The 13004-nt window shown below is 39.1% G+C and overlaps 1 protein-coding gene across 1 annotated transcript in view; it reads left to right on the top strand.

Moving 5' to 3' along the window:
* Positions 1-386: 386 nt before the first annotated feature.
* The window catches only part of ZKSCAN8 (zinc finger with KRAB and SCAN domains 8), a 19263-nt gene continuing 6645 nt past the window's right edge, over positions 387-13004 (top strand). The window contains exons 1-5 of the mRNA XM_082346905.1: positions 387-1679; positions 8583-9090; positions 9732-9873; positions 11705-11796; positions 12112-12235. Of these exons, the coding sequence (XP_082203031.1) occupies positions 8674-9090; positions 9732-9873; positions 11705-11796; positions 12112-12235 (775 nt within the window). The 5' untranslated portion in view covers positions 387-1679; positions 8583-8673. The remainder of the gene's footprint in view (positions 1680-8582; positions 9091-9731; positions 9874-11704; positions 11797-12111; positions 12236-13004) is intronic.

The raw sequence follows: 13004 nt of genomic DNA, 5'->3' as shown, positions 1-13004 counted from the left end.
AAATAAATAAATATATTTTTTAAAAAGTGAAGACTGGAGGGGAGCCTGAAAACCCAAAATAAATGGATAGTTAGAAAGAGTGTTAAAGGAATAAAAATGGGGGACCAAAGTAAAACAGTTTCCATGTGAAAATAAATTAAGGAAAAACCTCATTTAAATTGGAGTCAGGAAGCCCTGAAGGAGAGCTCTCACGCATGTACCACTGTACAGCCTGCATAACCAGCAGGAATAAGGAAGATAAAAATGATTTTAACAAGGTCAGCTTATACAGAATTTTTGTATAAAATTTTCTCTGTCACAACTTCTTATCCGTGATAATAAGAACGTTACTCCTCTTCTGGTACAAGGGAAGACATTTTTCACATGGGAATTGCATAACCTGCTTTTAAGAAAGATCACTTCTTGTCCCAGCAACAAGGCACTGACCACTGCTTGCAGCTAATAAGAAACCGCCATAACAACTAACTCTTGTTCTTCTCCAATGAACTTTTTTTCAAGACAACCCTCCCCAGTCTCCTCCTAAAACCTAATAAAAGCTGACCTTCCCTTTGTCTCTTGCACTTGCCTATGATTCACCACGGCTTGCCTGACCCAAATTGCAATTCTCTGCTTTTCCTGCATAAACCCATTTTGCTGTTAAAATAATTGCGTTTTATTTCTAAGATTAACATCCACAGCCTCCGCCCCAAAATCCTACGTAGTCTGAAAAGTTAAAATTGTAAGGGTGTATAAAGAATGAGCATAGATTTGAACTTAGGTTTTTCGAAATTTGTGGTATTAGAACTAGGGTCTACTACTGAAGCTTACGGCACAGATTACGTCATAATGCTAAGCTTAACTCAGCACTAAAAATAAACTACAAAGCAGGTTTTGTAAGAGACCGCAATTCATTAAGATAGGAAAGGGTGGAACATATGTAAAGACTCGAAAAGAATTTACATTTAATTATAATTATTTTTTGAATACTTAATAGTATAAGGTGTACTATTTATTACTAGGTGCCGTAGGGGATTCAAAAAGCTATGAACCATAATTAACAAGAATTCCTCAAGAAATCTGCAGTCTATGTGAGAGGACTGGACATATTTATGAAGCGAGAACAGTAAAGTACAGGGGTAACTAACCCGGCCAAACGCGAGTCTAGTTAATTAGCATCATAAGGATCCTTAAGGTGTATCCTCCTGCACCGATACCCCAGCTTCCGCCTCCTCTCATCCCTGGCCCCCGCACGCCCTCAGATCAGCCCGCAGGGGGACGGTTACCTCCCCAGCGAGCGTGCGGAGCGGACTGGGTGAGCCAGATGCGCGGGGCAGAGGTGACACCACAGTCCGTTATTACCCACGACTTTCCCGATGCCCTAGAGCCGCGCAACCCTGCGACGCGTAGACGCAAGAGGAACGCTAGGCCCAGAGTACTGTTGAGAGGGGCGCGGTGGCCCCGTCCCCTTAGTCGGTCGACCATAGAGCTTTCAGACCTCCAGGATTCCTAGAGAGCTCCCGGAAGTAGCTTGGGACAAGATGCTTGCTGGCCGGTGCTGTGCCTCCGCACGTTTGGAAGTTAGGGGCTGGAGGGGCCTGGTCCAGTTACAGCTCGCGCCCCTTTTTCTACCAGCCCTTCCTCCAGGTCTGTTCACACTTTGCAGCGTCCCTTCCCCACCCGGGCCGCCGCTGGAACTCACGGTGAGTACGGTTCGGGCTCCGGGCCGGTGGAAGGGGAGCGCTTTGTGGCCAGACCAGGCCGCAGGTGAGAACAAGCGTGAGGGGTCTTGAGAGGGGACCTGAGCCGAGGTCGGCGCCCCGGTGATTCGGTGAATCAAGGGTCGCTTTGGTTGCCAGCGCAGGCCGAGTCCGCGTGCCCAAACTTTTTGCGAGGGAACCTTTAGTAGAGATTCGCTGTCTTCATCGCTCATCGTTCTGTGGCGTTATTTGCAGTCGATTTTGTCTTAAAATAGGAAACTGTTCCCGGGTTATCTTTTTTTTTCCCCGTGTTATCTTTCATCCACCTCTTTCCACGATCTGAATTGTTTTTACTTAGCAATTTTGCATTTCCGTCACAATTCTCTTTTTTTTTTTTAAGATATATTTTGCTTTTGGAAACCCCAGTTATCCTTGGAAACCTATTTTTCCTGCTAAGTTATTTTGCTCTTTGTAGTGTATTCAGAATGTGGTGGTGTGTTGACTGGATAAATGTACAAAAGAAACATTTTTTGACAACTTCGTGGTGATGTAGAATTCAGACTTATTCAGAATACTTCGTTTATTAAAGCTAATTGAAGCAGATGCCTGGGAACTCTTTAGGAGGGGCCCCATTTCCAAAACTCAAGTGACTCATGAGTAATTTTTGTCAGGCAACATTAAGACTGCCACTACCACCTCTAAAAAATGATCCCTATTTCTGTTTGATTAGTTCAGTTAAGTATACTTATGTAGTAATCATTGTTGTAGCAAATGCATACATATTTTGAATTTCTGCTGTGGTTAAGTGTAAAATGTGGTAGATGTTAAAACTTAAGCAGTTTGAGGTAGGTATAAAGCACAGTGTTTGCTTCACCTTTATCTTTAAAGCCTGGAAAATATCTTTGTTTTGTTTTATTTTCAGCTCCCAAACATCCCAAATTAGGCTTAAATTAGTCTAAAGGAAGAAAACATTCTTTCTTCATCTGTTGAAAAGATAATGCTGTTAAAATGGGTTGTGCTTTCAGTAGTTCACAGGATTATAGCGTTTGAGATGAGAAAAAGCTTTAAAGATTGATTATTTTAGCTTCCTAAATCAAGAAACTTGATGAGGTATTCTTAAAAAGAGAATGTAAGAGGCAGTCTTTATCCGCAAGGTGTTTACCAACCTAAATACAGGTGTATATACACAAAACTGTTTGAGAGGAGGGTACATAGTAGACTAATTTTGTAGTACATATCTTTGTACTTGGTTAGTTATAGGCTGTAATTTTCAAAAACTGTCTCATGGAAGAGGGAAGAGGCTAAAAATGGAAAATTAGCTACTAAAAAGAATAATCAAATGGATAATGGATAAGATTTGTTGGTTGATTTGGTTTAAAATATGAACAAATCTGATAATTAGATGACTCCCATCAGTTTCACTACTGAGACTTTATTTAATGTCATTTAGTATTATATTACCGTTTTAACATATCAACAATATAAAGCTCTTGCGTGATGCACACTTAACATTGAAACCTTTTAAAGCTAGTATTGACGAGCATTGATTATAAGATGGAAGTTGGCCAGTAGTTCAGTACTTAAAGATCAACCTTGACTTTAGGAAATTCATAAGAAAACATGGTAAAACTATGACTATGCAGAATCACATTCAAAACAGTTAGAGCTCAGAATTCATGTCCCATAGTAATGACCTTTTAAGTTTTTAAACTATAAGTATCTATTTTAAGAAATTTTAAGAATTTATTAAATTTTCCTTGATTTTTTAAATGAATTATTTTAAAACCATGGGTGTTAATCCTGTCTGTTCAAAACAAAATTGTTTACCCCTTGTCTCAAACCCTCCACAAAATCTCAGCCTCTTGTCCAAATTCACTCTTCCCTCAAATCTCTGTATTCCAGGAAATTCCCCCACTTCTCTGTAAAGTTATCATCTATGAATTAAACCCTCTGTTGTCAGTTACCATATTTAACCTTATCTCTTGCTCCTTGATTTCTCCTATCTGTAGTTTACTCCCAAAACTACTGTTACCAGTCTTGTCTGATTTTAAAGATAACTTTTCAAATTCTCTTCCTTTTCTGTCCACACTCTCTAAGTAGGGGTTCTTAACCTTCCTGGAGTCCTTAGGTGGGTGTTTGGTGTATGAACCCGATGAAATTGAATGTAAACTTTTGTGCCTATGGGCTTTTTTATGGGGAGAAGTTCTGTGTTTTCATTAGATTGAGAGACTATGAGCCAACCCTACCCAACTCTCTCGGCCCAAAACCCCTGAAAGATAGAGACACTGCTTTGAAGACGCATGTCAGGAACAATATGTAATCTGATTTTCCTTCTAAGTGCCTACTTCTTCTTTCCCTTGGCAGACTACAGGTCTGGGATTTTATCTTTTTTTTTTTTTTATAAGATATCTTTTTTATTTTTTTAATTTTTATTTATTTATTTATGGCTGTGTTGGGTCTTCGTTTCTGTGCGAGGGCTTTCTCTAGTTGTGGCAAGCGGGGGCCACTCTTCATCACGGTGCGCGGGCCTCTTACTATCGCGGCCTCTCTTGTTGCGGAGCACAGGCTCCAGACGCGCAGGCTCAGTAATTATGGCTCACGGGCCCAGCCGCTCCGCGGCATGTGGGATCTTCCCAGACCAGGGCTCGAACCCGTGTCCCCTGCATTGGCAGGCGGATTCTCAACCACTGCGCCACCATGGAAGCCCTGGGATTTTATCTTGATGTTAGCATTTCTTGCCAGTTGCTTTTGGATATGATGCCTTTGGTTATGCTCTTTTCCATTCTCTACAGTGCTGCCTTCAGTTATGTTTTTCTCCATCCTGTTGTCCACAGTGCTGCCATTGTGATCTTTCTGACATACAGATATGTAATATAACTTCCCTGCTTAAAACGGGATACAAAGAAAAAGGTCACGGCTACAAACTAACATTTGCAAGAAAACCATGGCCATGGGCCGACATTTGCAGTACATACTATACACAGTGTGATAAATCCTATGTCTGGACCATGTAAAAAATAACTTGGCAAGAATGAGCACCTTAATCTTCTGGGGCAGGGGGTTGGGGGTATTGGTGGCTGAAGAGTGAGGGCAACAGGGAAAACCTAATTTAAAAGATAATAGGTAAGCTGAGACTTTTTAAGTTAAAGTTAAATGATTTCCGTGAGACCAGGATTTATCAGCCTCAACATTGACACTTTGGACCAGATCATTCTTTGTTGTGGGGGTTATGTTATGCATGTAGTACGTTTAATAGCATCTCTGGCCTCTACCCACTAGATACTAGTAGCATCCCTTCCCCTCAGTTGTGACAACCAAAAATGTTTGCAGACATTGCCGAATATTGCCAAATATTCCTGGGAGACGGGGGCAGAATTGAGAACCACTGCAGCAGAGTGGAGATATGAGAAAGCCACATTTGGAAAAAGCTGTATGAAGGAGAGTTTATAGCAGATATAGCTAGGCAGGTTTACATATCATAAAGAGCCTTGCATACCATGCTGAAGTTAGGTTCCCCGTTGAAATATTTTAAGGGGGTGAGTTGTATTACATATTTGTTAAAACAGTCTCTCTAGCAGTATATTAGTTGCATGGGACTACAGTAACAAAGTACCACAAACTGCGTGGCTTAACACAACAGAAATTTATTCTCCCATGGTTATAGCGACCAAAAGTCCAAAATCAAGGTGATGGCAGGTTCATGATCTCCTAACTTCTGGTTGTTACTGGCAGTCCTTGGGATTCCTTGGCTTGCAACTACGTAACACCATCTCTGCCTCTGTAGTCACATAGCTCTCTTCTGTGTCTGTGTCTTCACATGGCCTTCTCTTTGTGTGTGTCAATCTCTGTGTCTCTTCTCTTTTTAAAAATATACCAGTCATATTGGCTTAAAGGCCTACCCTACTCCAGTATAACCTCATCTTAATTTGATTACATCTGCAAAGAACCTCTTTCCAAATAAGGTCACATTCACAAATACCAAAGGTTAGTACCTCAACATATCTTTTGTGGGGGACACAATTCAACCCACAATAAGAATCTTTATGGAACATGAATGGAAAGAAAGCATAACCAAAGGCAGGAAGACCACTTACCACTGCTACTGCAGGCAAGAGATGATGCCTAATACCAAAGGTAAAAGCCATAGACATATATCCCCCAAAGAAATAGGACCCTGTAATTGAACAGGTCTAAAGAAGACCTCAGACCTTATATCTAAAACTTACTCTTCAACAAATATAAACACAGTCTGTGTCGGGTATTGTAAATAATAGCCCTCTGATGTTCTTCAATTCTATCACTATGATAAAAGATAAAGGCCTCTACTCATGGGAAACATACAATTAAGTTAGAAAGTCAAAACTCCTTTGCAACTAGTAATACACAATTATGGCAAAAGTAACATTAAAGTAATACATACTTATGTAACAGATGTATAGAATAAGAGGGAAATCACTTCCAATTGGAATCATTAAGGAAGGATTTTAAGAAGAAAGCATTTTATCTTGTCCTTTGAGAATAGGTAAATAGTTTGGGTACTAATGAAAGAAATCAGAAGACTTAAATAAATGCACAGATATACCATGTTTATGGAATAGAAAACAATATTGTTAAGATGTCAGTTGTCCCTCAACTGAGCTACAGATTCAACACAAATCCTATTCCAGGATTTTTTTTTTTGTGGGAGAAGCCAATTATAACATTTATATCAAAAGGCAACAAAACTAGAAAAGCTGAAACAATTTTGAAAATGAACAACAAAGTTGCAGGACTCTTAGTAATTGATTTCAAGATTTTAAAAGCCACAACAATCAAGACAGTTTTGTATTGGCAAAAAGATAAACATATAGGTCAGTGGAACAAAACAGACTCCAGAAAGAGATCCACACATGTATAGTCACTTGATTTTTGACAAAGATGTGAAGACAATTCAATGGGTAAAGTTTAATCGTTTTTTGCAAATACTGCTGGAACAATTGATATTTGTATGCAAAAAAATGAACCTCCATCCATACCTCAAACTCTGAACAAAAATTAACTTAAAAGCAATCATAGAACTAAAGGTAAAATCTAAAACTATAAAACTTTTTTAAAAAAACAGGAGAAAATCGTTGTGACCTTGGATTAAGCAAAGATTTCTTAGATATGACACCAAAAGTACAATCCCTAAAAGAAAAAAGTTGACACATTAAACTTCAAAAATTTATGAATTTCTGTTCTTAGAAAGGCACTGTTAAAAGAATGAAAAGGAGGAAATATTTGCAAGTCACATATTTCATAAAGGACTTGTATCTAAAATATATAAGGAATTCTCAAAGCTCAATTATTAAAAAAGCTAATTTTATAAATAGGCAAAAGTTTTGAACAGATACTTACCAAAAAATATACAGTTGTCCCTTGGTATCCATGGGGGATTGGTTCCAGGACCCCTCATGGATATTAAAATTTGTCGATGCTCGAGTCTCATATAAAATGGCATAGTCTTTGCATATAACCTACACACATCCTCACGTATACTTTAAATCATCTCTAGATTACTTATAATATCTAATAAAATGTAAAGGCTATGTAAATAGTTGGTGGTGTGTGGCAAATTCAGGTTTTCCTTTTGGGAACTTTCTGGAATTTTTTTTTTCCCCAAACATCTTTGATCCGTGGTTGATTGAATCCAGGGATGTGGAACCCATGGATATGAAAGACCAACTATATGGATGGCAAATAAGCACAGGAAAGGATGCTCAACGTTATTAGTCAGTAGAGAAATGCAAATTAAAACCCTTGTGAGATACCACTATATGTCTTTTAGAATATCTAAATCTATATATATATGTCTAAATATATATATTTATTTATATGTCAAATGCTGGTCAGGATATGGAGCAACTGCAGTTCTCACATATTGCTAGTGGAATGCAAAGTATTATAGCCACTTTGGAAAACAGTTTGGCAGTTTCTTATAAAGTTATACATATACTTACCATATGACCTAGCAGTTTTACCTCTGGATATTTACCCGGGTGAAATGAAAACTATGTTCACACAAAAACTCATATGCAGATGTTTATAGTGGCTTCATTTGTAATCATCAAAAACTGGAAGCAATTGAGATAGTGTCAACTAGAGAATGGATAAACATTCATCCATATAAGGCATAAACTCCTGATATGTACAACAACATTGATGATCTCAAGTACAATATGCTAAGTGAAAGATGCCAGACTCAAAAGGCTACATACTGTATGATTTTATTTATAAAACATTCTGGAACATCATTAGTGTATGGGACTAGGTTTTGGGGTTGCGGGTGTTGATAGGGCATCCAGGTTCCTTGGAGATGCAGGACCTGTGCCCCAGAGAGGAGTTATAGAGCTTGAGGTAAAGTCCATAGTAGAAGTTAGCCTGGAGACAGGGGGAAGATGGCAGGGGGAGCACATGTATGATAATGTCAGGTGGAGAAGAAGAAAGTGTTAGGACAGTTCTTGACAATATCTTGAGCTAGATTATATGGAAATTATTCTCATGTTGAGAGTGAGGGGCAGGTTGAGAGCCGAAGTGTGTAGAAACAGTATAGCTGGTATAACAAATGTTGAAAGGAGTTAAATCAGGAGCCCTGAGGGCCACATGAGGTTAAATGCAGAATTTCAGTTAGACCCAGTCTACATGGTTTCCTGACTTTGTTTAGCCATGTTCCACATCCCCAAGAGAGAAAGCAGAAGGAAAGAGTTATTCCCAGATGGGATTGGCATGCAGAAGGCTAAGGAGGCAAGGAGTTATTTCTGGAGAGGATCACTTAAATGACTGAGCCATGAAGTCCATGTCATGGTAGGGAACTTGTTAAGATATCTCAGTAAATTACTATGACCTTTGACTTGCCTTTACACTATTTGTCATTTTCTCTTCCCAAAGAAGTACCCTTAAAGAAGAGGCCCTCAGAAGGTTCTCTTAAGAAGATAAAGAAAGTAGTGGAAACGAGTCTCCTGAGCTTTTCCGGCCCTAAATGGCTGCAGAATCAAGGAAGTCTTTAGCCCCATCCCCACCAGACCAGGCTCCTGAAGAGGACCTTGTAATTATCAAGGTAGAGGAAGATCATGGTTGGGACCAGGAATCAAGTCTACATGAAAATAACCCTCCTGGCCAAGAGCTGTTCCGCCTGCGTTTCAGGAAGTTATGCTACCAAGAGACACTAGGACCCCGAGAAGCTCTGATCCAACTCCGAGCACTTTGCCATCAGTGGCTGAGGCCAGATTTGAACACCAAGGAGCAGATCCTGGAGCTGCTGGTGCTGGAGCAGTTCTTGACCATCCTGCCCGAGGAGCTCCAGACTCTGGTTAAGGAACATCAGCTAGAGAATGGAGAGGAGGTGGTGACTCTACTGGAGGATTTGGAAAGGCAAATTGATATACTAGGACGGCCAGTAAGTAGAAGGAGGTGGGCATGCTCTGACTGTGAGAGTCCAGGAAGCTGGGTGGAGGGACATTGACACAACAATGGGAGAATAAATGCCAAGCATAAGTTTGTGTTGCAGGAGGATGAAAAGAGTTATCGTGTGGTATGGCTTGTATTTGTAGAGTTCTTTTTATTCTTATAAAGGATATAAATCCATTTTTTATCCTCATAACTTCCCTACAACTGTATTGTTCTGTTTGCCAGATGGGAAACTGATGCATAGAGAGCTTAACTTACTTTTTCAGGGGCACCCAAATAACTAAATGTAGATCTGAGCCCGTAACTCAGGTTTCCTAGTTCCTTATCAAAAGTTGTTTCCACTGAAGAGCACTGCTTTAAGTTTCTGTTTATCATTCTTCCCCTTTCTTGGGAATGCAAAATATCAGCATTGTGTACAGCAGGGAGGGCATCAGCAGAAATCTTTTCCTTCAGTACTAAGCAGAAATGATGCCTTTCTGTGCAAATCAACATGTTTGTGTTCCTAAGTCAGTGAGATTCTGCTTTTTCCTTCCCCCAGTATGTATCCCTTTAGATGTGCTCTTAGTACTGTTACATTGTTCGCTTCATTTCTCAAAGGGATTCCTTGTAATGCAGGTGTCTTGTTTCTAGGTCCCTGCTCGTGCACATGGACATAGGGTACTCTGGGAGGAGGTCGTGCATTCCAAATCTGCACCAGAGCCTCCAGATACTCAGCTCCAACCTGTGGCAACCCAGCACAAATCTCCAGTGCTCCAAGGGCCACAAGACAGAGGTGAGGAGCCAGATTTCATTGATGAGGAGTGGGAAAGCAGAGAGGAAAGAAAGTACATTTGGGACACCTGTCTAGTTCCTGGAAGGAACTAGCCTGTACTGTTTACAGACCAGCCATAAGACCTGATTTAAATGTTTATCTAGGCTTCAAATACAGACTGTTAGTCCCAGTGGTAAACTCATGAACAAATTAAAGAATTTGGGGGTTTTATGTATTCATACATTTCTGTTACCACAGTGTATTTACAACATAGGCATTTTGAGGTTTTCCTGGTATCATGACACTTTATTTGTAAATATTTCAGTATGTATTTTCTTAAACAAGAGTGTTTTCATAGATAACCACAGTAAATTGATCACAATTAGGAAATTTAACACTGATGGATGCAATACTAATCTAGCCCACAGTTCATATTCATATTTTGCTGGTTGTCCCAATAATGTTCTTCCAGAGTCTAGTCCAAGATCCCACTTTGCAATTAGCTGTCCTGTCTCTTTAGTCTCCTTTAACTTGGAGTAGTTCCTCAGCCTTTCTTTGCCTTTCACAATCTTGACATTTTTGAAGAGTACAAGTCAGTTATTTTGTAGAATGACAACAATTTGAGTTTGTGTGATGTTTCCTCATATTTAGATTCGAGTTGTATATATTTGGCATGAACATCCCAGAAGTGATTTTGTCCTTCTCAGGAATACAACAGGAATTTGTCTGTTATTGGTAATGTTATCTTTGATGACTTGGTTAAGATTATTCTTGCTAGGTTTTTGTTATTGTTTTTCCCTTTGTAATTAATAAGTAATTTGTGGGGAGATACTCTTGAGTCTATGTAAATATCCTGGTCCTCATGAAACTTTTGTTGCTGAAACACTAGTTTTAGTATTTATTGATGCTTCTTGACTGAATCAGTGATTACTAAAGTGATTATTTTCTAACTCTGTCATTTCTTCTACATTTATTTATTTATTGTAATGGAGAGTGTTCCCTCCTTCCCCCATTTTATTTTATTTATTCATTTTTTATTTATCAATATGGACTCATAAATTCTTATTTTATTCCAGAAATGTTCTGTTACTATCTTTATTTTGATGCTTAAATTGTCTCAGAGTTGGCCAGAGGAGGCCTCTTCAGTCTGGCTCCTGTGTCCTATTGACATTTCTCCATCATTTTTTGAGAATTTTCTTACGGAACAAGATAAGATGTTCTAGTCTCATCTCATACTTGCCCTGAATTTCTTATTTTTTCATTTATGTGGTTTATAGTAATTTGTTCTAAATTAGTGGATTTTTAATATTTCTAAAGAAGTATAGAAACATTTTCAATTAATAATACAATCCTTATGTAAAATTCTAATGCCTGTTGCCCAAGACACAATAGTCTATGTTGATTTTGATATTACCCTGTCTGGTTTCTATAGGAAGCAGATGCTGGCAGTCATGGTAGACATTTCAAAAAAGTAATAAAGTTAGTAGAGATAGATTGGTTCTCATATTCAGCTTGGCAAGAGATTAGGACCTAAAGAAATACTGTGTACAAGCACAAGGATGGAATATAGCTTTGGTGGTAGAGAAGAAATTGTAAAGCACTTCCTGTTAGGAAACCAGTACACTTTCTATTTTTGACATGTAACTTCAGGCTGAGTGGGACATCAAAGTGCAGATGTTTTCTGAGCAACCATAGGTATGAACCCAGAGTCCAAGATTAACAGCATTTCATATTCAAAATCTCTGGCATGCATATCGGCTGAAATACAAATAATTTTGGAATGTGTTAGTGCTGGTTCCTATAACCACAGGACAAGGCTGGTCTCATTCATAGCTCCTTTCTCCTCTCTCAGCCATATCTGCTTCACAGAGTCCTACCCCTTCCCAGAAAGGAAGTCCTCGAGACCAGGAGATGACAGCTACACTTCTTACAGCAGGGTTCCAGGTGAGTTGTGCTCCTCACTGAAACCCCATAGCTCCACTTGACAGTGTTTGTGGCATCTACCCCATGTCTGGACTGTCTGTAGCAGTACTCACTTAGGAACTTGCCCCATGTTCTTCTGCATAGAGACAGATTGATCCTTGATTTTCCCCCAATAAATCTGGTGCATTTTCCTGTTCTTTCCTGCTAGCTATGCAGATCCCTTTACAGTACATTCCCACCTCTTGATCCACTCCCACCCTGGTGGATCTCTCTGACACTCTGGGTTTGAACTGTGGAACAGTCCCAGTCCCAGATGGGCATCTTGTTTTGTTTCAGACTTTGGAGAAGATTGAAGACATGGCTGTGTCCCTAATTCGAGAGGAATGGCTTCTTGATTCATCACAGAAGGATCTGAGTAGAGATAACAGGCCAGAGAATTACAGAAACATGTTCTCCCTGGGTAAGGAGAGCTCTGGCTATTATTATCATTTACGATTTTGTGTTTGTTTATGTGTACAGTAGCTTTGAGCTTTCTGAAAGACATAGTTGAGTTTAAACTCAGGATCCAACAGAAAGATAAAATATTGAGACTTCTGGAGTTCTAAAAGGAACTTTTGCAGCCACTATGGAAAACAGTATGGAGGTTCCTTAAAAAACTAAAAATAGAGTTACCATTATGATCCAGCAATCCCACTCCTGGGTGTGTATCTGGAAAAGACAGAAGCTCTAATTCGAAAAGATACATGCACCCCAATGTTCATAGCGGCACTATTTACAATAGCCAAGACATGGAAGCAACCTAAGTGTCCATCAGCAGATGAATGGATAAAGAAGATGTGGTGTGTGTGTGTGTATATATATATATATCTCAATACAATGGAATATTACTCAGCTGTAAAAAGAATGAAGTAATGCCATTTGCAGCAACATGGATGGACCTAGAGATTATCATACTAAGTGAAGTAAGTCAGACAGAGAATCTAAAAAATAGTGAAATCTAAAATATAGTACAAATGAACTTATTTACAAAACAGAAATAGACTCACAGACACAGAAAACAAACTTATGGTTACCAAAGGGGAAGGTGGGGAGAGGGATAAATTAGGAGTATGGGATTAAGATACACACTACCATAATATAAAATTGATAAAAAACAAGGATTTACTGTATAGCACAGCAACTATTATATTCAATATCTTATAATAACCTATAATGGAAAAGAATTTTAA

This window comes from Balaenoptera borealis (genome assembly GCF_965194805.1).
Source record: "Balaenoptera borealis genome assembly, chromosome: 12".
NCBI lineage: Eukaryota > Metazoa > Chordata > Mammalia > Artiodactyla > Balaenopteridae > Balaenoptera > Balaenoptera borealis.
The sequence above is the reverse complement of the archived record's forward strand: the minus strand, read 5'-3'. Positions and strand labels throughout refer to the sequence as shown.